Below are 24,054 nucleotides of genomic sequence, written 5' to 3' on the forward strand. Positions count from 1 at the left end.
AGATTGGAGGTTGGAGCCCCTGGGCCTGTTCCCCACGGCGATGACACTAACCACTCTCCGACAACCAACCTGCTCTGCCGACCTCTCGTCCCCATGGGGTCTGACGTTGTGTCCCTCCCTGTCTGTGCAGGTCCAAGGTGAACCTGGAGATTGACAACCGGCTGTGCCTGCAGGCGACGGGCGAATGCTTCCCAACGGCAGAGAGTGCCGCTGCCTACATCGGGGCCCTGTCTGCAGTCGGCGGCCTCCACTTCCCATACCCCATCAAAGATGTCGACAGTAAGTGTCTCTCCTGCCCTCACTGCACGGGGAAACTGGGAACAACAAACTTGCTTTGGTTGTCACTAGAACGTCAGCTTTATTTTGCTCATTTGCACTAAATTAGGTTTTTTTTTATTTACATAGAAACATAGAAAATAGGTGCAGGAGAAGGCCCTTCGAGCCAGCACCGCCATTCATTGTGATCATGGCTGATCATCCACAATCAGTAACCCGTGCCTGCCTTCTCCCCATATCCCTTGATTCCACTAGCCCCCAGAGCTCTATCTAACTCTCTTTTAAATCCATCCAGTGATTTGGCCTCCACTGCCCTCTGTGGCAGAGAATTCCACAAATTCACAACTCTCCGGGTGAAAAAGATTCTTCTCACCTCAGTTTTAAATGGCCTCCCCTTTATTCTTAGATTGTGGCCACTGGCCAATAAATCAGTTCATTTATTGAACTCTCTTTATGTTTGTATATTATATTATCTATTGAGTACTGTGTTTACAAACCTGTGCAGGAAGAAACTGCAGGTGCTGGTTTAAACCGAAGTTGTGCACAAAAATGCTGGAGTAACTCAGCGGGGCAGGCAGCATCTCTGGAGAGAAGGAATGGGTGACGTTTCGGGTAGAGACCCTTGTTCGGACTGAAGAAGGGTATCGACCCGAAACGTGGCCCATTCCTTCTCTCCAGAGATGCTGCTTGTTCACCCCTTTGAGCCAGCACCGCCATTCAATATGATCACAGCTGATCGTCCAAAAAAGTACCCCTTTCCTGCTTTCTCCCCATATCCCTTCATTCAGTTAGCCCTAAGAGCTATATCTAACTCTCTCTTGAATATATCCAGTGAATTGGCCACTGCCTTCCAGGGCAGAGAATTCCACAGATTCACAACTCTCTGGGTGAAAACGTTTTTCCTCATCTCAGTCCTAAATGGCCTACCCCTTATTCTTAAACTGTGACCCCCTGGTTCTGGACTCCCGCAACATGGGGAACATTTTTCCTGCATCTAGCCTGTCCAATCCCTTAATAATTTGATATGTTTCCATAAGATCCCCTCAGATCCTTCTAAATTCCAGTGAATACAAGCCCAGTCAGGTCTTTATCTTCTGATTCAGAGTCGGTAGAGCACATCACTTTCTATGGAAACACATCAACATGGGGAACATTTTTCCTGTCCAATCCCTTAAGAATTTTATATGTTTCTATAAGATCCCGTCTCATCCTCCGAAATTCCAATGTCCCACTGGATGTCCCGCTGAGTTACTCCAGGTTTTTGTGTCAATACACAATAGACGCAGGAGGAGGCCATTCGGCCCTTCAAGCCAGCACCGCCATTCGATGTGATCATGGCTGACATTCTCAATGTCGATCTTCATGTTTACAAAGCTGTTGTGCTGGCGCAAGTAAGGATTTAATAGTTGTGTTTCGGGACATTGGGGGATGAGAGGCATCTTGACTGGTGTTGTTTGCCCGTCCCGTAGGCGAGCAGCTGCCACTGCCGGCGGCCCCCATGAACCTGCTGCCACTGATGATCGTGGCGGCCGTCATCCTCACCGTCATCCTCATCCTGGGCGTGCTGGTGGCCCGGCGCAAGCGGGAGCAGAGCCTGCTCTGGTTCCCCGAGGGGTTCACCCTGAAGAAGGACAACAGCAACAAGAACCGGCGGGAGCCAGTGGGACAGGATGCCCTGGGAATGAAGTAAGTCCCCAGCCTCCAGCATGGGCCATGCCAGAGACAATAGACAATAGACCACAGAATAGACAATAGACAACACACAATAGGTGCAGTAGGAGGCCATTCGGCCCTTCGAGCCGGCACCGCCATTCAATGTGATCATGGCTGATCATTCTCAATCACTACCCTGTTCCTGCCTTCTCCCCATACCCCCTGACTCCACTATCCTTAAGAGCTCTATCTAGCTAGCTCTCTCTTGAATGCATTCAGAAAATTGGCCTCCACTGCCTTCTGAGGCAGTGAATTCCACCGATTCACAATTCTCTGACTGAAAAAGTTTTTCCTCATCTCCGTTCTAAATGGCCTACCCCTTATTCTTAAACTGTGGCCCCTGGTTCCAGACTCCCCCATCTTCACTGCCATCAATACCCCCGTCCTAGTTTAGGATATTTTAGAGATGCAGCGCGGAATAGGCTCTTAGTCCCATCGAGTCCACACCGACCAGCGATCCCCGCACACTAACGCTGTCCTACACTCGTGACAATTTTTACATTTGTACCAAGCCAATTAGCTTACAAACCTGTACGTCTTTGGAGTGTGGGAGAAAACCCACGCGGTCACGGGGAGAACGTACCAACTCCCTACAGACAGCACCCGTGGTCAGGATCGAACCTGTAAGGCAGCAACTCCACTGCTGTGCCAGCGTTGTAAGGCAGCAACCCTACCTCTGCGCCATCGTGCTGAGACGATCAATTACGATTGATTGTGTCATGTCCGATTCAAAGACAATGCATGCCACAGTCAGCACCATTACAGAGGACCTGTGGCTTCCTGCTGCCGGCAGTTAGGTCCTGGTCAAGGAACCTTCTTGGGCCTGGTTTACATTCGTTGTCATAATGTTTCTACTCAGGCACATCTCCAAATCGATGGTGGAGGAGGGTCTGATCAGCGAGCGAGACCTTCAGACTGGGCAGTGGTTGGACACGGAATGTCCTGAGGCAAAGAGGCTTAAGGTGATCTCTCTCTACCTTTCCTTTCACGCTATCACCTGTTTCTTTCACCCTTAGTTTAGATATACAGCATGGAAACTAGCCCTTTGGTCCAGGGAGTCCACGCCGACCATCGATCACCCCATCACACTAGTTCAATGTTGTCCCACTCTCTCATCCACTCCCTGCACACCAGGGCCGGTTTTACAGAGGGCCAATTAACCTACAAACCCGCACGTCTTTGGAATGTTGGAGGAACCAAAGCACCCGGAATCACAGGGAGAACGTGCAAACTCCACACAGACAGCACCCGAGGTCAGGATCCAACCCAGGTCTCTAGCGCTGGGGGGCAGCAGCTCTACCACGTGCCACTGTGATGCCCAACTTCATTGCAATTTTCTTTTCCCCTTCAAGTATGTATAGGGCCAAAAGCTCAATATACAGAGAACAGGCCCTTTGGCCCAACATGCCCATGCTAACCATAAAGTCCCCATCTCTAATACCATTTACCGTCAATTGGCCGGTAAGGTTTTATGACTTTCCACTTCCAAGTGCTTGGCAAGATACTTATAGTGCCAGAGTTTTTACCTCTCACTCCCCCTCAGGTGGTGTTTTCCAGATTACAATCATCCTCAGGCTGACACAATTCTGTCTGCAATTCCCTCTAAACCTCTTCTATCCATGCGCGCGTCCAGGGCTATTTATTCAGCTTCTGCCCTGTGCTTGGCACCACAATATGTTTTCGGAACCACAATGCTTGAGGAGGCTCCTCCCACCTTCCTGGCGTCTAGTGTTGAGTTTTGAAGTGGTGAGCGGTGTCATGATCAACCGAACCTCCCTTGCCCCACTGTTCCTCTGCACTTCGAGGTTACCTAGTCCTCTGGTCTACCTGAGGGAGGCATGCTGCCATGGCAGGCAGTAGATAGCACCTTTGTAACTTTGTAGGCATCACGGCCTGGTTCGGCAACTTCAATGCTCAGGAGCCAAGTAGACTGCAAAAAGTGTGTATACTCACATGTACATACATTTTATAAACATAACACAAAAAGTAAGGAAATTTGTGTTTGGTAGATTATTTCTTTGTTGTAACAATGCTTCTTGGCAATAAATCTTATACCGTTGGAAAGCCTGTTTATTTCCCTTTTAAATGGTGCCACATTTGTAAGGAACATGCATTTGTGGGATGAGCAGCAGAGCTGAGTATGTGGGTTGCGCCCATGAAAAATCTGCCAAATCTTCTCTGCCAATGCCAAACAGCTTATTCTGCCATTGACTCTTGTTCGGTGTTGTTTGGTGGATTGGATGATTGAAGTCTGAAGAAACAAGACATATTGCCAATTTAACAATTTATTCATTTAATAAACAGGAGCCTCAGTAGCGTGTGGAAGAACCATACACAGCCACAACAGCCTGGCACCTCCTCCTCCTCATGCTGGTCACCAGCCTGGTCACACACTGTTGTGGGATGGCATCCCATTCTTCAACCAGCATTTGTCGCAAGTCAGCCAACGTGGTTGTGTTGGTCACTCTGGCACGAACAGCACGCCCAAGCTGATCCCACAAGTGTTCAATGGGGTTGAGGTCAGGACTGCTGGCAGGCTATTCCATCCTCTCCACTCCCAAATTCTGGAGGTAGTCTCTGAGAAACCCTGCTCTGTGGGGGCGAGCATTGTCATCTTGGAGGATAGAGTTCGGTCCCAGACTGTGGAGATATGGGATTGCCACTGGTTGCAGAATCTCATCTCGATATCTCTCTGCATTGAGATTGCCTCCAATGATGACAAGCCTCGTTTTTCCAGTGAGGGAGATGCCGCCCCACACCATCACACTGCCTCCACCAAAAGATGTTACTCTATCGGTGCAGCAATCAGCATAGCGTTCTCCGCGTCTTCTCCACACTTTGACCCTATGATCCAACTGCCGTAGGCAGAATCTGGACTCATCGCTGAACATAACGTTCCTCCACATGTTCAGGTTCCAGTGCACGTGTTGCCGACACCAGCGCAAACGGGCCTGACGGTGAAGGGCAGTCATGGCAGGCCTCCTGGCAGCCCTATGAGACCGGAGATCGGCTGCGTGCAGTCTGTTCCGAATTGTCTGGGCAGAGAGCCGTAGGGCATATCGTCCTGCAAACCTTGACTGCAAATCTGTAGAAGACAGCCTACGGTTCCTAAGTGCTGACAGGGTGAGGAAACGGTCTTCTTCGGGTGTCGTCTTCTTGGGACGCCCACTTCGCAGCCTGTCTCTGACATTCCCCCATAATATGGAATTTGGCCTTCACTTTGGAGATGGTACTAGGGCTCACTCCAAATAATGCCGCAACTTGGTTTTGCGGAACACCAGCTTGAAGTTGCCCTATCGCACTGGCCCTATCCAGATCAGTCAAACGTGGCATGCCGATTCTTGGAGCAGACACCTACTGACCACTGTAGTAGGGCCCATGCTCACAGGTGCTGCCAATCAGGTGCCAATCAGGCACCTGATTGTCAGCACCTGGGGGTACCAGAAGCTCAAAACAAGAGTCAATAGCAACAGCAGAATAAGCTGTTTGGCATTGGCAGAGATTTGGCAAATTTTTCATGGGCGCAACCCATATACTCAGCTCTGCTGCTCATCCCACAAATGCATGTTCCTTACAAATGTGGCACCATTTAAAAGGGAAATAAACAGGCTTTCCAACGGTATAAGATTTATTGCCAAGAAGCATTGTTACAACAAAGAAATAATCTACCAAACACAAATTTCCTTACTTTTTGTGCTATGTTTATATAAAATATACACCGATCAGCCAAAACATTATGACCCGACGAGCCAGAATATTATGACCACCTGCCTAATTTGCTGTTGGTCCTCCATGTGCAGCCCCATACGCAGCAGGGTGCGATGCACTGTGTATTGTAACACATTCCTCCCGTGACCACCATTAAAATTTTCTGTGACTTGTGCCACAGTCGACCTTCTGTCAGTTCGGACCAGATGCCATAGCCTTCGTTGCCCTCGCGCATCGATGAGCCTTGGGCGCCCAACACCCTGCCTGTCGCCGGTTTGTGGTTTGTCCCTCCTCGGACCACTGTCGGTCGGTACTCACCACTGCTGACTGGGAGCACCCCACAAGCCTTGCCGTCTCAGAGATGCTCTGATCCAGTCGTCTGGCCATAACAATTTGGCCCTTGTCAAAGTCGCTCAGGTCTTTACTCCTGCCCATTTCTCCTGCATCCAACACATCAACTTCAAGAACTGACTGTTCACTTGCTGCCTAATATATCCCGCCCCTTGACAGGTGCCATTGTAACAAGATAATCAATGTTATTCACTTTGCCTGTCAGTGGTCATAATGTTTTGGCTGTTCTGTGTATATCTATGTGAGTATACACACTGAACTATTTTTTATATATAAAGTCAAACACTCACACACACCCACACACACATGTACACATAAAAATCAAACTATAAAAGTGCAATCTCAATATTAATAGTCTATGTAGTTCAGAGCTTATTAGAGGTTGTGGTGTTTAACAGCCTGATGGCTGTTGGCAAGAAGCTGTTCCTGAACCTGGACGTTACGGTTTTGAGGCTCCTGTACCGATGGCAAGAGTGAAGTGAGAGATGTGGCCAGGGTGGCGTGGGCCTCTGTTGATGCTGGCTGCCATTCTGAGGCAGCAACTCCGGTAAACCCCTTCGATGGTGGAGAGGTCAGAGCCCGTAATGGACTGGGCAGTGTCCACCGCTTCTTGCAGTCTTCCAACTATAACCGTGACTAATTCCAACTGCAATGCCTCTTCTGCTCCTCAGGTGGAGGAACCCAGCACCCTGTCGGACAGCGAGGAAGCAGTGGACTGCCGGCAGTGGACACAACACCATCTTGCAGCAGCGGATATCCGCATGCCTCCCTCAATGGCCCTGACCCCACCTCAGGGAGAGTTTGATTCGGACTGCATGGACGTGAATGTGCGAGGCCCAGGTAACGTACGGCATGTTCCTGCGCAGTGCGGGGGCTTATTCCGTGAGAGAGGGCTGCGTTCTGGTGCTCCCATGGTACTCCCGGTCAGATCCCCACGGGTTCATGGTGAGCTGTGGTTGCAATGTAGAGCCCCCCAATCCTGGCCACAGCCTCTCGTCTGGAAATGGTTGGAGCACGGTCAGACAGCACAGAAACAAGCCCTTTGGAAAATCCAGCGACACGATACGATAGAACTTTATTTATCCCAGGAGGGAAATTGATCTACCAACAGCCATAAACACAAAATACATGAACGTGAAATTAAAGTGACGAGTGGAAAAGATTTTGGGATATGGAAAGATTGGGGATTGTGGGGTGGGGGGGGAGTCAGTCATGTATGATCCTGGGCAGCTGCTACATGTGTTAGATGCCCTGATATACCACAGCAATAAAAAGAAGGCTGGTTAAGCATGAAGCAAGGGGTCGAATGACCTGCATCTGGGCTGTGAAATCCTCGGACCACAGAGTTTGCTACGAACATCACATGTAGGGTGAATTAAAGTCATAAAGTCTTACAGTGTGGAAACTGGCCCTTTGGCCAACTTGCCCACACCGGCCAACACGTCCCATCTACGCCTGCTTTTGGCCGCTCTATATACTAAAACTCTCGTTTGTTTGTTTGTTTGTTCATGAACTACAGCACACGATAGCGCGACAATTTTAGGCCCACCTTACTCACCATCGTCCCTTTGGTGCTAATGGAAGAAGTTTCATTGAAATCGGTGTTATATTTTTAAAGTTATTCACATTTTAAAGTTTCAATCTATCTCCTAGAGAGGGAGGTGGAGGGAGGGGGGGTGGAGGGAGGGACAAGGGGGGAGGGAGGATAAGGGGGGTTGAGGGGGATGGAGTGGGGGGGGAGGGGAATGGGGGAGTGGAGGGGGTGAGAGGGGGAGAGCGGAGAGGGGAGGGGGGGGGGGAGGAGAGGGTGCTGCACCAATGCAGGAGAGGTTTGGGCCCAACTGGGTCCACTTGGTCTAGTATCCTTCTATACTTGTCGTATCATGTACCTGTCTAAATATTTCTTAAACGTTGCAATAGTCCCTGCCTCAACTACCTCTTCCTAACACAGCTCGTTCCCTACACAGTGACTGTGTCACTACACAAATAATGAAAGGCCTGCATAGAGTGAATGTTGAGAGGATGTTTCCACTAGTGGGAGAGTCTAGGACCAGAGGCCATAGACTTAGAATAAAAGGACATACCTTTAGAAAGGAGATTAAAAGGAATTTCCTATGTCAGAGGGTGGTGAATCTGTGGAATTCATTGCCACAGATGGCTGTGGAGGCAAGTCAATGGATATTTTTAAGGTAGAGATTGACAGGTTCTTGATTAGCAAGAGTGTCCGAGGTTATGGGGTTGAGAGGGTGAGGTAGATCATCCATGATTGAATGATGAAGTAGCCTTGATGGGCCGAATGGGCTAATTCTGCCCCTTGAAGTTATGAAGCTATGAACACCCACCACCCTTTGGGTGAAAAAGTTACCCCTCAGGTTCCTATTAGATCTTTCCCCCCTCTCAATAGAAAATAGACAATAGACAATAGGTGCAGGAGGAGGCCATTCGGCCCTTCGAGCCAGCACCGCCATTCAATGTGATCATGGCTGATCATTCTCAGTCAGTACCCCGTTCCTGCCTTCTCCCCATACCCCCTGACTCCGCTATCCTTAAGAGCTCTATCCAGCTCTCTCTTGAATGCATTCAGAGAATTGGCCTCCACTGCCTTCTGAGGCAGAGAATTCCACAGATTCACAACTCTCTGACTGAAAAAGTTTTTCCTCATCTCAGTTCTAAATGGCCTACCCCTTATTCTTAAACTGTGGGCCCTGGTTCTGGACTCCCCCAACATTGGGAACATGTTTCCTGCCTCTAACGTGTCCAACCCCTTAATAATCTTATACGTTTCGATAAGATCCCCTCTCATCCTTCTAAATTCCAGTGTATACAAGCCTCTCCTTAAACCTGTGTATGCTGAAGGTGAGACCTGGCTGTGTTGTGCTTGCAGATGGTTTCACACCGCTGATGCTGGCATCCTACTGTGGCGGGGGACTCGACACAGGCTTGGCGGAAGAGGAGGAGCAAGAGGACTCGTCTGCCAACATCATCTCCGACCTCATCTACCAGGGTGCCAACCTGTGCGCCCAGACTGACCGGACGGGCGAGACGGCCCTGCACCTGGCCGCCCGCTACGCCCGTGCCGACGCTGCCAAGCGGCTGCTGGATGCCGGGGCGGACGCCAACGCCCAGGACAACACCGGCCGTACTCCCCTGCACGCGGCCGTGGCTGCCGATGCCCAGGGAGTCTTCCAGGTAACACTCCAGGAAAGATGCCAAGCGGCCAGCAGGGTGACATTTATCTTGTATTTCGAACATGTAAAACAAAAAAAAGATCAAAACAAAACAAAAGAACAATAAAATGAAATGAACGATAAACCTATACACAACTCAATGAATAGATTCTCATAAGCAACATAAATTAAATCTTACATGTTCGAAAAGGAGTCGGAGGAAGTATATGCTTATTTATCTGACCCCTTCACGACTCATCTGTTAATTCACATAGAAACATAGAAAATAGGTGCAGGAGTAGGCCATTCGGCCCTTCGAGCCTGCACCGCCATTATAACCATATAACCATATAACAACTACAGCACGGAAACAGGCCCGTTCGGCCCTATCAGTCCACGCCGACCACTCTCTCTGACCTAGTCTCATCTACCTGCTCTCAGACCATAACCCTCCAATCCCCTCTCATCCATATACCTATCCAATTTACTCTTAAATAATAAAATCGAGCCTGCCTCCACCACTTCCACCGGAAGCTCATTCCATACAGCCACCACCCTCTGAGTAAAGAAGTTACCCCTCATGTTATCCCTTAATTCTGAAGCTATGTCCCCTTGTTGGAATCTTCCCCACTCTCAAAGGGAAAAGCCTACCCACGTCAACTCTGTCCGTCCCTCTTAAAATTTAAAAAACCTCTATCAAGTCCCCCCTCAACCTTCTACGCTCCAAAGAATAAAGACCCAACCTGTTCAACCTCTCTCTGTAGCTTATGTACTGAAACCCAGGCAACATTCTAGTAAATCTCCTCTGTACCCTCTCCATTTTGTCGACATCCTTCCTATAATTTGGCGACCAGAACTGCACACCATACTCCAGATTCGGCCTCACCAATGCCCTGTACAATTTTAACATTACATCCCAACTTCTATATTCGATGCTCTGATTTATAAAGGCAAGCATACCAAACGCCTTCTTCACCACCCTATCCACATGAGATTCCACCTTCAGGGAACAATGCACAGTTATTCCCAGATCCCTCTGTTCCACTGCATTCCTCAATTCCCTACCATTTACCCTGTACGTCCTATTTTGATTTGTCCTACCAAAATGCAGCACCTCACACTTATCAGCATTAAACTCCATCTGCCATCTTTCAGCCCACCCTTCCAAAAGGCCCAAGTCTCTCTGTAGACTTTGAAACTCTACTTCATTATTAACTACACCACCTATCTTAGTATCATCTGCATATTTACTAATCCAATTTGCCACACCATCATCCAGATCATTAATGTAAATGACAAACAACAGTGGACCCAACACAGATCCTTGGGGTACTCCACTAGACACTGGCCTCCAACCTGACATACAATTGTCAACCATTACCCTCTGGTATCTCCCATTCAGCCATTGTTGAATCCATCTTGCAAACTCACTATTAATACCCAACGATTTAACCTTCTTAATCAACCTTCCATGTGGAACCTTGTCAAATGCCTTACTGAAGTCCATATAGACAACATCCACAGCCTTGCCCTTATCAATTTCCCTGGTAACCTCTTCAAAAAATTGAAGAAGATTAGTCAAACATGACCTTCCAGGCACAAATCCATGTTGACTGTTTCTAATCAGGCCTTGTTTATCCATATAATTATATATATTGTCCCTAAGTATCTTTTCCATTAATTTTCCCACCACAGACGTCAAACTAACAGGTCTATAATTGCTAGGTTTACTTTTAGAACCTTTTTTAAACAAAGGCACAACATGCGCAATGCGCCAATCTTCCGGCACCATCCCCGTTTCTAATGACGGTTGAAATATTTCCGTCATAGCCCCTGCTATTTCTGCACTAACTTCCATCAATGTCCTAGGGAATATCCTATCAGGACCTGGAGACTTATCCACTTTTATATTTTTCAAAAGTGTCCGTACCTCCTCTTCTTTAATCCTCATAATTTCCATCACTACTCTACTTGTTTCGCTTACCTCACATAATTCAATATCCTTCTCCTCGGTGAATACCGAAGAAAAGAAATTGTTTAATATCTCCCCCATTTCTTCCGGCTCAGCACATAGCTGTCCACTCTGACTCTCTAATGGACCAATTTTATCCCTCGCTATCCTTTTGCTATTGACATATCTGTAGAACCCCTTGGGGTTTACTTTTACATTACTTGCCAAAGCAGCCTCATATCTTTTTTTCGCTTTTCTAATTTCCTTCTTAAGATTCCTTTTACATTCTTTATATTCCTCAAGAACCTCATTTACTCCCTGCCGCTTATATTTATTGTATATCTCCCTCTTTTTCCGAACCAAGTGTCCAATTTCCCTGGAAAACCACGGCTCTTTCAAATTATTATTCTTTCCTTTCCACCGAACAGGGACATAAAGACTCTGTACTCTCAAAATTTCACCTTTAAATATCCTCCATTTCTCTATTATATCCTTTTCATAAAACAAAAAGTCCCATTTCACTCCTTTTAAATCCTTTCTCATCTCCTCAAAATTAGCCTTTCTCCAATCCAAAATCTCAACCCTTGGTCCAGATTTGACCTTCTCCATAATTATATTGAAACTAATGGCATTGTGATCACTGGACCCAAAGTGCTCCTCAACACATACCTCCGTCACCTGACCCGTCTCATTTCCCAACAGGAGGTCCAACACTGCCCCTTCTCTGGTAGGTACCTCTACGTATTGCTGCAAAAAACTATCCTGCACACATTTTACAAACTCCAAACCATCCAGCCCTTTAACAGAATGTGATTCCCAGTCTATGTACGGAAAATTGAAATCACCCACAATCACTACTCTGTGCTTACTACTAATATCTGCTATCTCCTTACATATTTGCTCTTCCAATTCTCGTTCCCTATTTGGCGGTCTATAATACACCCCTATAAGTGTTGCTAAACCTTTCTCATTTCTGAGTTCCACCCAAACAGCCTCCCTAATCGAGCCTTCTAGTCTGTCCTGCCAAAGCACTGCTGTGACATCCTCCCTGACAAGCAATGCAACACCCATTCAATATGATCATGGCTGATCATCCAACTCAGTATCCCGTACCTGCATTCTCTCCATACCCCCTGATCCCTTTAGCCACAAGGGCCACATCTCACTCCCTCTTAAATATAGCCAATGAACTGGCCTCAACTACCTTCTGTGGCAGAGAATTCCACAGATTCACCACTCTTTGTGTGAAAAAAAACGTTCTCATCTCGGTCCTAAAAGACTTCCCCCTTATCCTTAAACTGTGACCCCTTGTTCACAAACTTTATCTCATCTACACACACATATACATATACATACACAAACATATACATACATACATAGTCTTCCAGATAACATGTAAAGATGCCAAGCAAAGCAGTAACACTGGAATTGGTTGGTGTTCCTTGTTAGTCCTTCATATCAGCCAGGATCCTTTCAGGCAACATGGGAAGATGTCCGAAGTGGGAGCATAGTTGATGCTCCTGGGTTAGCCCTTAATATTAGCATGGATCAATAGCAAGGAGTCTTTCAGGCAACATAGAAAGACGCCAAGCAGAATGGTGATACTGCTACTCCTGGGCTAGTCTTTAACGCTATCAAGTAGTCATTGTAATATGAGCAAGGAGTCTTTCAGGTAACATGGAAAGATGCTCCAAGTGATACTTGATGCTTCTGGGTTAGTCCTGAATATGCAGCCTGAGCCGCTGAGTTACTCTGGCATTTTGTGTCTACCTTTGGTGTGCAGTTCCCTTCTACACAGTATTGTGGTAAACCTCTTCTGCATCCTTTCCAAAGCCTCCACCATCCTTCCCGGGGTCCAATGAGGTCCAAGTTATAAGTTATTTATTCATATTTGCTTTTAGCAATGTACAAATGTTGATGTCCGTTCTCTTTTATGTCAGATATTGATAAGAAATCGAGCTACGGACCTAGATGCGCGTATGGTTGACGGCTCCACCGCCCTGATTCTGGCCGCCCGGCTTGCTGTGGAGGGAATGGTGGAAGAACTAATCGCGTGCCATGCTGATGTCAACGCTGTTGATGAGATAGGTAAACTGGAGACCATCTTCCACCAACGCATCCGCCCAAACCATCATCCACACTCTACTGGTCAAATAGTCTTTACTATTAATCACTTACAATTAAATTAATTTATAAGTTTAAGATCTCTTTTAAAAAATATATATTTATTTATTTATTTCCCGGTCAACACAATACAACAGATTGACCGTGAAAGTTAAATAGTGCAAAATCATTGTATCAAAAATAAAACAATATAATCTCACATGATATTTTCTGACCGAAAAAAAAGTTGTAGGCAGAAGCCAAAGCTTATTGTGCCTACCCTTAATACTTAACAAAATATAATTTCAAAAAACACAGCATAAGTCCATGAGTGATATGTATACGTTCATGAGTCATAGGCGCATAATTAGGCCATTCGGACCATCAAGTCTACTCCGCCATTCAATCATGGCTGATCTATCTCTCCCTCCTAATCTCCATTCTCCTGCCTTCTCCCCATAACCCCTGACACACGCACTAATCAAGTATCGATCAACCTCTGCCTTAAAAATAGCCACTGACTTGGCCTCCACAGCCGTCTGTGGCAATGAATTCCACAGATTCACCACCCTCTGAGTAAAGAAACTCCTCCTCATCTTCCTAATAGAGCCTAAAACTAAACGTTCAGTTTTTAGTTTAGGGAAAGAGGCCCTTTGGCCCACCGTGTCCACACCGACCAGTGATCCCTGTACACTAACACTATCCTACACGCACTAGGAACAATGTACAATTTTACCAAGCCATTCAGCCTACTAATCTGTGCGTCTTTGGAGAGTGAGAGGAAACCAAAGCACCCGGAGAAAATCCATGCAGGTCACGGGGAGAACGTGCAAACTCTGTACAGACAGCACCCGTGGGCAAGAACAAACATGGGTCTCTGGTGCTGTATGGCAGCAACTCCAGTGCTGCCCCCTTGTGGCCTTGTCCTATTCGAAATGTGTCAAGGTGCTTCATACAGAGTCAGAAAAAAATGTCCATTGAACTCACCGTCTCAACAGAGAGACACAAAAACTTCCTTCAATCCACCAAGTCCGAGCCAGCCACTAAATCCCCACATGAAGCTTGCGTGAATCCATGTTTTATTCTCTCCTCATTCCCGTCTACTTAACTGGCACTCTGGTGACAATTTACAATTGGCAATTAACCTATCAATCCACACTTCTTTGGAATGAGAGAGAGGAAATCACGGCACCCGTGGTTGCAGGGAGACCGTGCAAACTCCACACAGCCAGCATTCCTGAGGTCAGGTGTGAACCTTGGTTTGCTTTGAGATAGCGGCTCGACTGGTTGCACCACCTGCAGGGGTGTTACAAGTCAAAACCAAAGATACTAGAGGAGCAAGATGAACCACTCTGTTGAAATCGCCTCTACTGAAGTGTAGTGCGCAAAGGAGCGGAACGTCCGCCATTTTAGTAAGCAAAACCCGCCTCTCGCAGTGTAATCAGTGTTTTGGGGGAACAGTATGTGTGATGATACCATTAAAATGCAGAATATATCTCATCTATCAATTCACAGATTTTTGTTATTTTTCTTTTAAAATGTTTCTGCAAGTTTCTGCCGACTAAGATGGCGCCGTGACATACTACGGGTTTTAGGGTCGAGTGGTCTATTACCTGCTCTATTATCTTTGGTTAAAACCAAGCCACTTCTGGAGGTACTAGGAGTGGGGACTAAATGACAAGGTCAAAGTAGCAGGTTTGGAGAAATGAAGGAGAGGCAGTGGGATACGAGGGTAACTCCTGACTCTTGGATCTGCTTGGTTAAAGGCGCAGTCACAAGTGTCAGAGTGGGGAATATCATGGATCATCAGAGAACTGGGGAGACGGGAGTGGCTTGGATTGTTTCCGGACAAAGGTGGTGCAGTGTGGTGTGGAGCAGAGCCAGAGGGGTTGGAACATGGGGGTGAGCACTTCAAAATCAAGCCAGCCAGTTCAGAGGTGGAGGATGAACCAGACTCACGCACTTGAATCTTGAATGAGGACCAAGATAGAAACATAGAATACAGGTGCAGGAGTAGGCCATTCGGCCCTTCGAGCCATTCAATAAGATCATGGCTGATCATCCAAAATCACTACCCCGTTCCTGCTTTCTCCCCATATCCCTTGATATAAGTTAGTGGGGAGACGTGTTGGGGGAGAACTTTGCACACATTCTCCTCCTGTAAAGGACCTTCTGACTAATCGGGGGATTGCTGTGGTTCTGAGGCGAATGGACCATCAACTCTAATTAAGGCACAAAATGCTGGAGTAACTCAGCGGGACAGGCAGCATCCCTGGAGAGAGAGAATGGGTGACGTTTCTGAAGAAGGGTGTCGACCCGAAGCATCGCCCATCCCTTCTCTCCGGAGATGCTGCCTGTCCCACCGAGTTACTGCAGCATCTTGTGCTTATCTTTGTTTTAAAGCAGCAGCTGCGGTTCCTTCCTGGACCATTAACTCTGCTTCTGTCCCCGGGCGTTTAGGTAAATCAGCATTACATTGGGCTGCAGCTGTGAACAATGTCGACGCCACCCTGGTCTTGCTGAAGAACGGAGCCAACAAAGACATGCAAGATGGCAAGGTAGGGCCGGGACATTCTTCTCTTGGGGCTATAACACTATACACCAATCAGCCAAAACATTATGACCACCTGCCTAATATGCTGCTGGTCCTCCGTGTGCAGCCCCATACGCAGCAGGGTGCGATGCACTGTGTATTGTGACACATTCCTCCCGTGACCACCATTAACATTTTCTGTGACTCGTGCCACAGTAGACCTTCGGACCAGACGGACAGCCTCCGTTGCCCTCGCGCATCGATGAGCCTTGGGCACCCAACACCCTGTCTGTCGCTGGTTTGTGCTTTGTCCCTCCTCGGACCACTGTCAGTTGGTACTCACCACTGCTGACCGGGAGCACCCCACAAGCCTTGCCGTCTCAGAGATGCTCTGACCAAGTCGTCTGGCCAGAACAATTTGCCCAGTCTGAAGAAGGGTCTCGACCCGAAACGTCGCCCATTCCTTCTCTCCTGAGATGCTGCCTGACCTCCTGAGTTACTCCAGCATTTTGTGAATAAATACCTTCGATTTGTATCAGCATCTGCAGTTATTTTCTTATATATATGCCCCTTGTCAAAGTCGCTCAGGTCTTTACTCCTGCCCATTTCTCCTCCATCCAACACCAACTTCAAGAACTGACTGTTCACTTGCTGCCTAATATATCCCACCCCTTGACAGGTGCCATTGTAACATGATAATCAATGTTGTTCACTTTACCTGTCAGTGGTCATAATGTTTTGGCTGATTGGTGTATGTATATGTGAGTTTACACACTGATCTTTTTTTCATATGTAAAATCAAACACACACACACATGTTTTGGCTGATCGGTGTATTCACAACTTACATTGTCTCTGTACCCTTCCATGTCTCTAGTATCCCTCCCCCTGACTCTTTCCTTGGTCTTCAATATTAACTCCTTTCTTGCTGCTATTGTCCTGTACACAGTGTGAACTCTCAGTACATTGAGCTCTCCTCTCCGCCTGTGTTTCAGGAGGAGACGCCACTCTTCCTGGCTGCCCGAGAGGGAAGCTTCGAGGCGGCCAAGATGCTGCTGGACCACTTTGCCAACCGGGATATCACGGACCACATGGACCGGCTGCCCCGGGACATTGCGCAGGAGCGCATGCACCACGACATCGTCCAGCTCCTGGACGAGTACAACGCCGTGCGCAGCCCCCAGGGCCACGGCGGCCACACCATGTCCCCCCTCATGTGCCCGCCCAACGGCTACATGGGCAACCTCAAGCAGACTCCCCAAGGGAAGAAAGCCCGGAGGCCCAGCGCCAAGAACCTGGCTTCCGGCAACATGGCCAAGGAGATGAAGGAGGCGAAGGCGAGGAACAAGAAGCTGAGTTTGGACTGCCAGGCCTCTCTGATGGAGAGCTCCATCACCTTATCTCCTGTGGACTCCTTGGATTCACCGCATGCCTACATGGCCAACCCCACCTCCCCGGTCATGACCTCCTCGGGGATCCTGCATCCTGCCGGCTCCTTGTCAGTGCTGGCTGGGACGCCAGTCAACGGCATCCTGGAGGGTCCCTTCACCGTGTCCTTGGCCAGGCTGGGAGACCTGGGTGAGCTGGCGGGCCAGAACGCCGCCATCTTGTCCATGAGCCGCATGCAGCCGCGCCTGTCCATGGCCGGCCAGGCCAACTGCCTCCTGAATGCCGGCAGTCTGGGTCTCAACGTGGGCATGGTCAGCCCCATCACCGCCGTGCCCTTCGAGTGGCCGCCCCGGATGCCCGGTGCCGTGCAGCAGCCCGCCTCCTCGCAGGGGACCATGCGCCAGGGCCTGGCGCTGCAGGCCCACCGGCAGCAGCTGATCGCCGGCCAGCCCAGCCCCGTCAAGTTGCAGAACCCGGCGGAGCACGCTGCCAGCGGGCAGCCCAGGTGCCTCCCTCCGGCCCCCGGCGTGGGCAGCGCCCAGCAGGGCATGCTGAGGAACGAGATGGGCCGGATACCGGACCGCTGCAACCAGGCCGGCCAACCGCAGGAAGCACCGCCGGCCCCAGCCCCCGTGCCGGCCTTCTTCAAACAGCACAGCAACCCCAGCACGGAGGACTACCTGCCTCCCGCCTCCAAGCACGGCTACACGGCAGGCCGCGACAGTGCACCCAAACATTACCTCCACATGAAGAACGAGCACCCCTACCTAACACCCTCACCAGAGTCACCAGAACAGTGGTCCAGCCCATCTCCCCACTCCATGTCCGACTGGTCAGACTCTACCCCCAGCCCCACCATCATGGGACACCAGCCCCAAATGCAACACATGGCTGACCAAGTAACCAAAATGCAGGTTTTTGCATAAAACTCCTCGTTCTGTTCTCTTTCTTCTTCTTTTGTCTCGAAAGGAAAGGATCTATAGGATGTTAGGACCCTGGGCTGCTGTTGGCTTTCCTCTTGCAATTTCTCCTCTCATTAACGACAAAGAGACACGGCCGGGAAGAGGCTAGTTCTGCAGTGGACACTGGAGGGATCTCCAATGGCAATCGGCTTCACTGGAGGGATCTCCAACGGCAATCGCCTTCACTGGAGGGATCTCCAACGGCAATCGCCTTCACTGGAGGGATCTCCAACGGCAATCGCCTTCACTGGAGGGATCTCCAAACGGCAATCGCCTTCACTGGAGGGATCTCCAACGGCAATCGGCTTCACTGGAGGGATCTCCCAACAGCAATCGCCTTTTGAAATTCGTTCTTTCTTTTTTAAAAAACACATTTCCGAGACGGGAGGATTTCGGCCTCACTGCCTGCTGAAGCTACTGAATCAAAGGAGGGGGTCGAGGGGGGGAAGGAGCAGTTTGCAAGTGCAGCCTGTTACATTTCTTATCACTCCCGGCGAGAGTCAAAAAAGCCTTGACCGTTGCCCCAAACCGACAAACCCTCTCTCCCCACCACCCTGCCCCACTCTGCTGCTGGGCTCCCTCGGCCTTTCCTGCCCACTGACATTACTAATGCCAGACTCTCCAGAGCCATCTCCGTGCTCTCGTTTTCCCCCAGGCGATCATCCTTGGCTGCCAAATCCCACTGGGGGAACGAGTAGTTGCCTTGGAACAGCTTGGGCAAGAAGACTCTGGCACGACTGTCTTTCCAGAAGCAGGAGAAGCCCGTGTCACACAACTAACCTGTAATCGTAGATCCAGTTCCTTTGCCCATGGAACTCCACAATGTGCTATGGAAGCTCTCCAGTGAACTGTAAGCATTGTGATTTAACTGCCTGTAAAAGTCCCTGAGGTTTGTGTCTAAAGCACCATAGCCTCAGCCAAGGACACTCTGCCATTTCAATATATATAATTATTGAGTATTTTTTTAAATGCGACTTATTTTCCCGAAGTCCTGTTCTTTCGCCCAGTATAAAACATTTTAAAAACTTACTGCCTTTGCAACTTGCTATGCTGCCAAGTATTATTGTACAATTATTTAACTCTTTCAGAGGAACACTGTTATTTTATTTTGTATTGTCCATTATCAGGAACTTTCGCTGGGGTCCAAAATCTACACTTTTGCAGTTGGGAAGCCAGATTGGAAGCACAAACCTCGTTCTCAAAAGCCAACCCAGTTTAAGGCTTCCTCAGTAGAGGGACCATAGAGTTTGTCATTTGGCCAGTATATAATCTCTGTAGTTTTCCAATCACATCAGACCACTCCACGTGACCCATACTCAATATGTCAAGATAATGAATTAATGATTACCTAATGCACATTTAAAGAAGAGTGACTTCAACCTATGTTAAGGAAGGGTGACTTCACAGTTTATGTCCATTTTAATTATCTGCGGGAGGTTTAGCTTGATATTGCCCTTCTACTGCTGAAACCGAGTAGCTAACATGGCTCTTCTTTGTGGTAGTGAGTCTGACAAGTCTGAGATTTGGCTTCAAATCACAATCATACGGGGATTATTTGATTGGAATCATACCAGCCACACTGCCTTGGTTTAGAAACTTTGTAATCCCTTTTGCATCCGGTCTTCTGGAGATTTGTTCAGTACGTGATGTGTGATTTTAGCACAATGCCTGAATATTCCTTGTCGCTAGAAGATTCCCCACTGCTAATTATCCAGCAGAACCAGTGGCAAGGCAAGAGTCCTGATCTAAGTAAGATAGGGAGGATCAACTAGCGGTTAACAACCAGGATTTGGTTTCAAGTCTGTACCCTGCATCTTTCACACCCAGAGTCAATATGTCCCTGGTTCACATCAAGCTGTGTAGACTTCTCAAAATGTGTCTGGGCACACATTTAAGGGCACACGAGTAAGAGAACAAGGCAAATGTGATGCAGGGAGGTGAATTTGGGTGGATTGTGTTGGCTTATTTCTAACTTAATTTAGAGGGCTATTGGACATCCAGAGTAAAACCGTTGCTAATTTCTCCATGATCCCAGAATGGGGGAGGCATTTCTTGGCTTCATTCTGCGGCCACCTTTGGCAGCTGCTACAAAACAAGGGGCTTTACACCAGGGACACCCTTTCATGACCCAGAGAGAGAAAGCCAACGCAGGGAAGAATTGATCCAAAAAGACTCGACGGGATGAAAGACAAATTGGATTAAGTTTGGATCGAAACCTCCAGAGATGCTGCCTGACCTGCCGAGTTACTCCAGCACTTTGCGTTCGACGCATGATTCCAGCATCTTCACTTCCTTGCATCTCCCTTGAATCTGAACACCGTGCTTTCAAATCAATGGGCTTGAGATGGTGTGGAGTGGGAGAGATGAGAACATGGAAGAGTACAGAACAGAAAAAGGGTAAGGCTTCCCTCCACTTCCTCTGACTTCATGTCAAGTCTTGGCCTCATTGGGTAAAGCTCTCCATCCCCAAATGTGGTTCTGGGCCTAATTGTGGGCACAACAGTACAGGAGAGGTGTCATGCCCACCCTAGGGCAGGTTCCTATTCTAGACATGGAGGGCATAATACTTTAAGTGGTTTGCCCTATTATTAAATAAAGGTTAATTGACTGCCAACACGTGACCTTGAAGGAGAGGATAGGGACAATTTTTTTATGTCCAATATTTCTTGGTCACGAAAGTTAGGCCTGGACAGTTGGAGTTGGGGAAGGCATGACCAAGAGAAGGAAATTAGTTTCATATAGCAGCACAGTGGCGTGGCTGTTAGAGCTGCTGGCTCACGGCACCGGAAACATGGGTTCCATCCTGACCTTGGGTGCTGTCAGTGTGGAGTTTGCACATTCTCCTTTGCACGATTTTCTCCCACAGCCCAAAGACGTGCACGTTTGCAGGTTAATTGGCCTCTCCTCAATTGCCCCTTAGTGTGGATGAGAAAGCGGGATAACATCGAACTAGTGTGAACGGGCGATCGATGGTCGGCGTGGGCCGAAGGGCCTGTCTCCATGCTGTGACTTCTCCATGCTAAATATGGCAGAGTGTGGAGCGGATGAATGGGGTGGGGAGACCAGGCCAGGCATGGCAGGGGAGAGAGATGCATGTCTGGAAGGCAACAGGTAGCGATGGGAAGCCCTGGAAGACAAGGGGCATGCAGAGATCAGGCATAGTGTTGAGAATGAGAGATGATGGTTCTCTTGGTTTCACTTCCCCTATCTCTTTCATGGGTGGAATGGACTAGGTAATGCCAATTCAAACTCGCGTAGATTCTCTATTTAATTCTTGCAAAGCAACTATAACAGTGAGAGGAGCATCAGACAGCTGGGTTATATTCTTCCAGAGGAACTGAAATTATGAAGGACCTATATATATATTTTATATATTTTTTCTCAATATTCTTGGTCAGAAAATACAACTCAAAACAGTAGAGTGTACATTTATAGCATTAACTGATTTTTTTTAAAGAAAAAGACTGTAAATAAATCAAACTGAAGAACAAAAAAAATCATTTACTCATTTCGAAAATACTTTGTTAATTGTTGAAATGTTTTATGTACTCAAACAAAATTCTATTTCCTATTAGTCAAATGTCACACAGAAACACAGCCAATGTATTTGGCAGTTTATTCTTAGAAGGATTTTCTAGGTATTTTATAATACTTCAAGACTTTTTACAAAAAAATGTAGCTTTAATCTGTACAGAAAAGTATTTTAAGTCACATCTTTTGTATGCAAGAAGTACAGGTTGTGAGGTGAATATACTTCCAAATAAAGCTGTGGAAAACTACACTTTGTGGCTCTCAAGTACTTTGTTTGCAATGAAAACACGCATGGAGGGAATAGACAATAGACAATAGACAATAGGTGCAGGAGTAGGCCATTCAGCCCTTCGAGTCAGCACCGCCATTCAATGCGATCATGGCTGATCACTCTCAATCAGTACCCCGTTCCTGCCTTCTCCCCATACCCCCTCACTCCGCTATCCTTAAGAGCTCTATCCAGCTCTCTCTTGAAAGCATCCAACGAACTAGCCTCCACTGCCTTCTGAGGCAGAGAATTCCACACCTTCACCACTCTCTGACTGAAAAAGTTCTTCCTCATCTCCGTTCTAAATGGCCTACCCCTTATTCTTAAACTGTGGCCCCTTGTTCTGGACTCCCCCAACATTGGGAACATGTTTCCTGCCTCTAATGTGTCCAATCCCCTAATTATCTTATATGTTTCAATAAGATCCCCCCTCATCCTTCTAAATTCCAGTGTATACAAGCCGAATCGCTCCAGCCTTTCAACATACGACAGTCCCGCCATTCCGGGAATTAACCTAGTGAACCTACGCTGCACGCCCTCCATAGCAAGAATATCCTTCCTCAAATTTGGAGACCAAAACTGCACAAAGTACTCCAGGTGCGGTCTCACCAGGGCCCGGTACAACTGTAGAAGGACCTCTTTGCTCCTGTACTCAACTCCTCTTGTTACGAAGGCCAACATTCCATTGGCTTTCTTCACTGCCTGCTGTACCTGCATGCTTCCTTTCATTGACTGATGCACTAGGACACCCAGATCTCGTTGAACTCCCCCTCCTCCTAACTTGACACCATTCAGATAATAATCTGCCTTTCTATTCTTACTTCCAAAGTGAATAACCTCACACTTATCTACATTAAACTGCATCTGCCATGTATCCGCCCACTCACACAACCAGTCCAAGTCACCCTGCAGCCTTATTGCATCTTCCTCACAATTCACACTACCCCCCAGCTTAGTATCATCTGCTGGGGAAAATTGGGGAATATTTCCTTTGGAAAGCAATGCGACAAGTCTTGGGCATCACGGTGGCGCAGTGGTAGAGTTGCTGCCTCGCAGCGCCAGAGACCCGGGTTCGATCCTGACCATGGGTGCTGTCTACGGAGTTTGTACGTTCTCCCTGTGACCGAGTGGGTTTCTTCCGGGCGCTCAGGTTTCCTGCCACATTCCAAAGGCGTACAGTTTGTAGGTTAATTGGCATCGGTAAATATTGTAAATTGTCCGTCGAGCTTTGTGTAGGAAGGAACTGCAGATGCTGGTTTGCACTGAAGATAGATAGACACAATATGCTGGAGAAACTCCCCGGGACAGGCAGCGTAATTTCTATAAAATGAAAACCATTCTACATTTCCCCGACCACCGTCTGCTTTGATCTGTTGTTTTCACACCTTATCTTTCCATATCTTGAGTCTCCCGCTCCACTGACTCTCAGTCTGAAGACGTGTCTCGACCCCAAACGTCTCCCTTTCCTGCTGCCTGCCCTGCTGAGTTACTCCAGCATTCTGTGTCTTATCTTCAGTGTAAACCAGCATCTGCAGTTCCTCCCTACACATCAACGTAGAGGAATTCCCTTATAAACCGCAGTTCCCGCCCGTGTCTTGGCTTTCAACCTTGCTAGATTGAAAAGCTTCTCATCACTTCTGGTGCGAAGATACATTCCTTCTGTGTCTGCAGATGATAGCATTACAGCAATCATGGTGTCACGCAAGTCCCAAGTCCGCAATGAGGTAGGATAGGATGTAGTGGGAGACAGGAAGACAGTGGGAGAACTGGGAAGGGGGAGAGGAAAGAGAGGGACAGAGGAACTATCTGAAGTTAGAGAAGTCAATGTTCATACCGCTGAGGTGTAAACTGCCCAAGTGAAATATGAGATGCTGTTCCTCCAATTTGCACTGGGCCTCACTCTGACAATGGAGGAGGCCCATAACCGAAGGTCAGACTGGGAGTGGGAGGGGGAGTTGAAGTGCTGAGCCACCACCTATCCCTTCTCTCCGGAGATGCTGCCTGACCCGCTGAGTTACTCTAGCATTTTGTATCTATCTCCGGTTTAAACCAGCATCTATCTATCTGTAGTTCCTTCCTACTCATTGTGGTTTAGACATATGC

General features: G+C 48.0%; 1 protein-coding gene across 1 annotated transcript in view; it reads left to right on the forward strand.

The window, feature by feature from the left end:
* LOC144610705 (uncharacterized) overlaps window positions 1–21,917 on the forward strand; it is a 197,394-nt gene extending 175,477 nt beyond the window's left edge. The window contains 8 exon segments of the mRNA XM_078429606.1: window positions 131–279; window positions 1,746–1,962; window positions 2,849–2,951; window positions 6,720–6,888; window positions 8,933–9,237; window positions 13,107–13,254; window positions 15,730–15,827; window positions 16,797–21,917. Of these exon segments, the coding sequence (XP_078285732.1) occupies window positions 131–279; window positions 1,746–1,962; window positions 2,849–2,951; window positions 6,720–6,888; window positions 8,933–9,237; window positions 13,107–13,254; window positions 15,730–15,827; window positions 16,797–18,116 (2,509 nt within the window). The 3' untranslated portion in view covers window positions 18,117–21,917.
* Window positions 21,918–24,054: the final 2,137 nt, after the last annotated feature.

The sequence above is a fragment of the Rhinoraja longicauda genome, chromosome 37 (genome assembly GCF_053455715.1).
Source record: "Rhinoraja longicauda isolate Sanriku21f chromosome 37, sRhiLon1.1, whole genome shotgun sequence".
Lineage (NCBI taxonomy): Eukaryota > Metazoa > Chordata > Chondrichthyes > Rajiformes > Arhynchobatidae > Rhinoraja > Rhinoraja longicauda.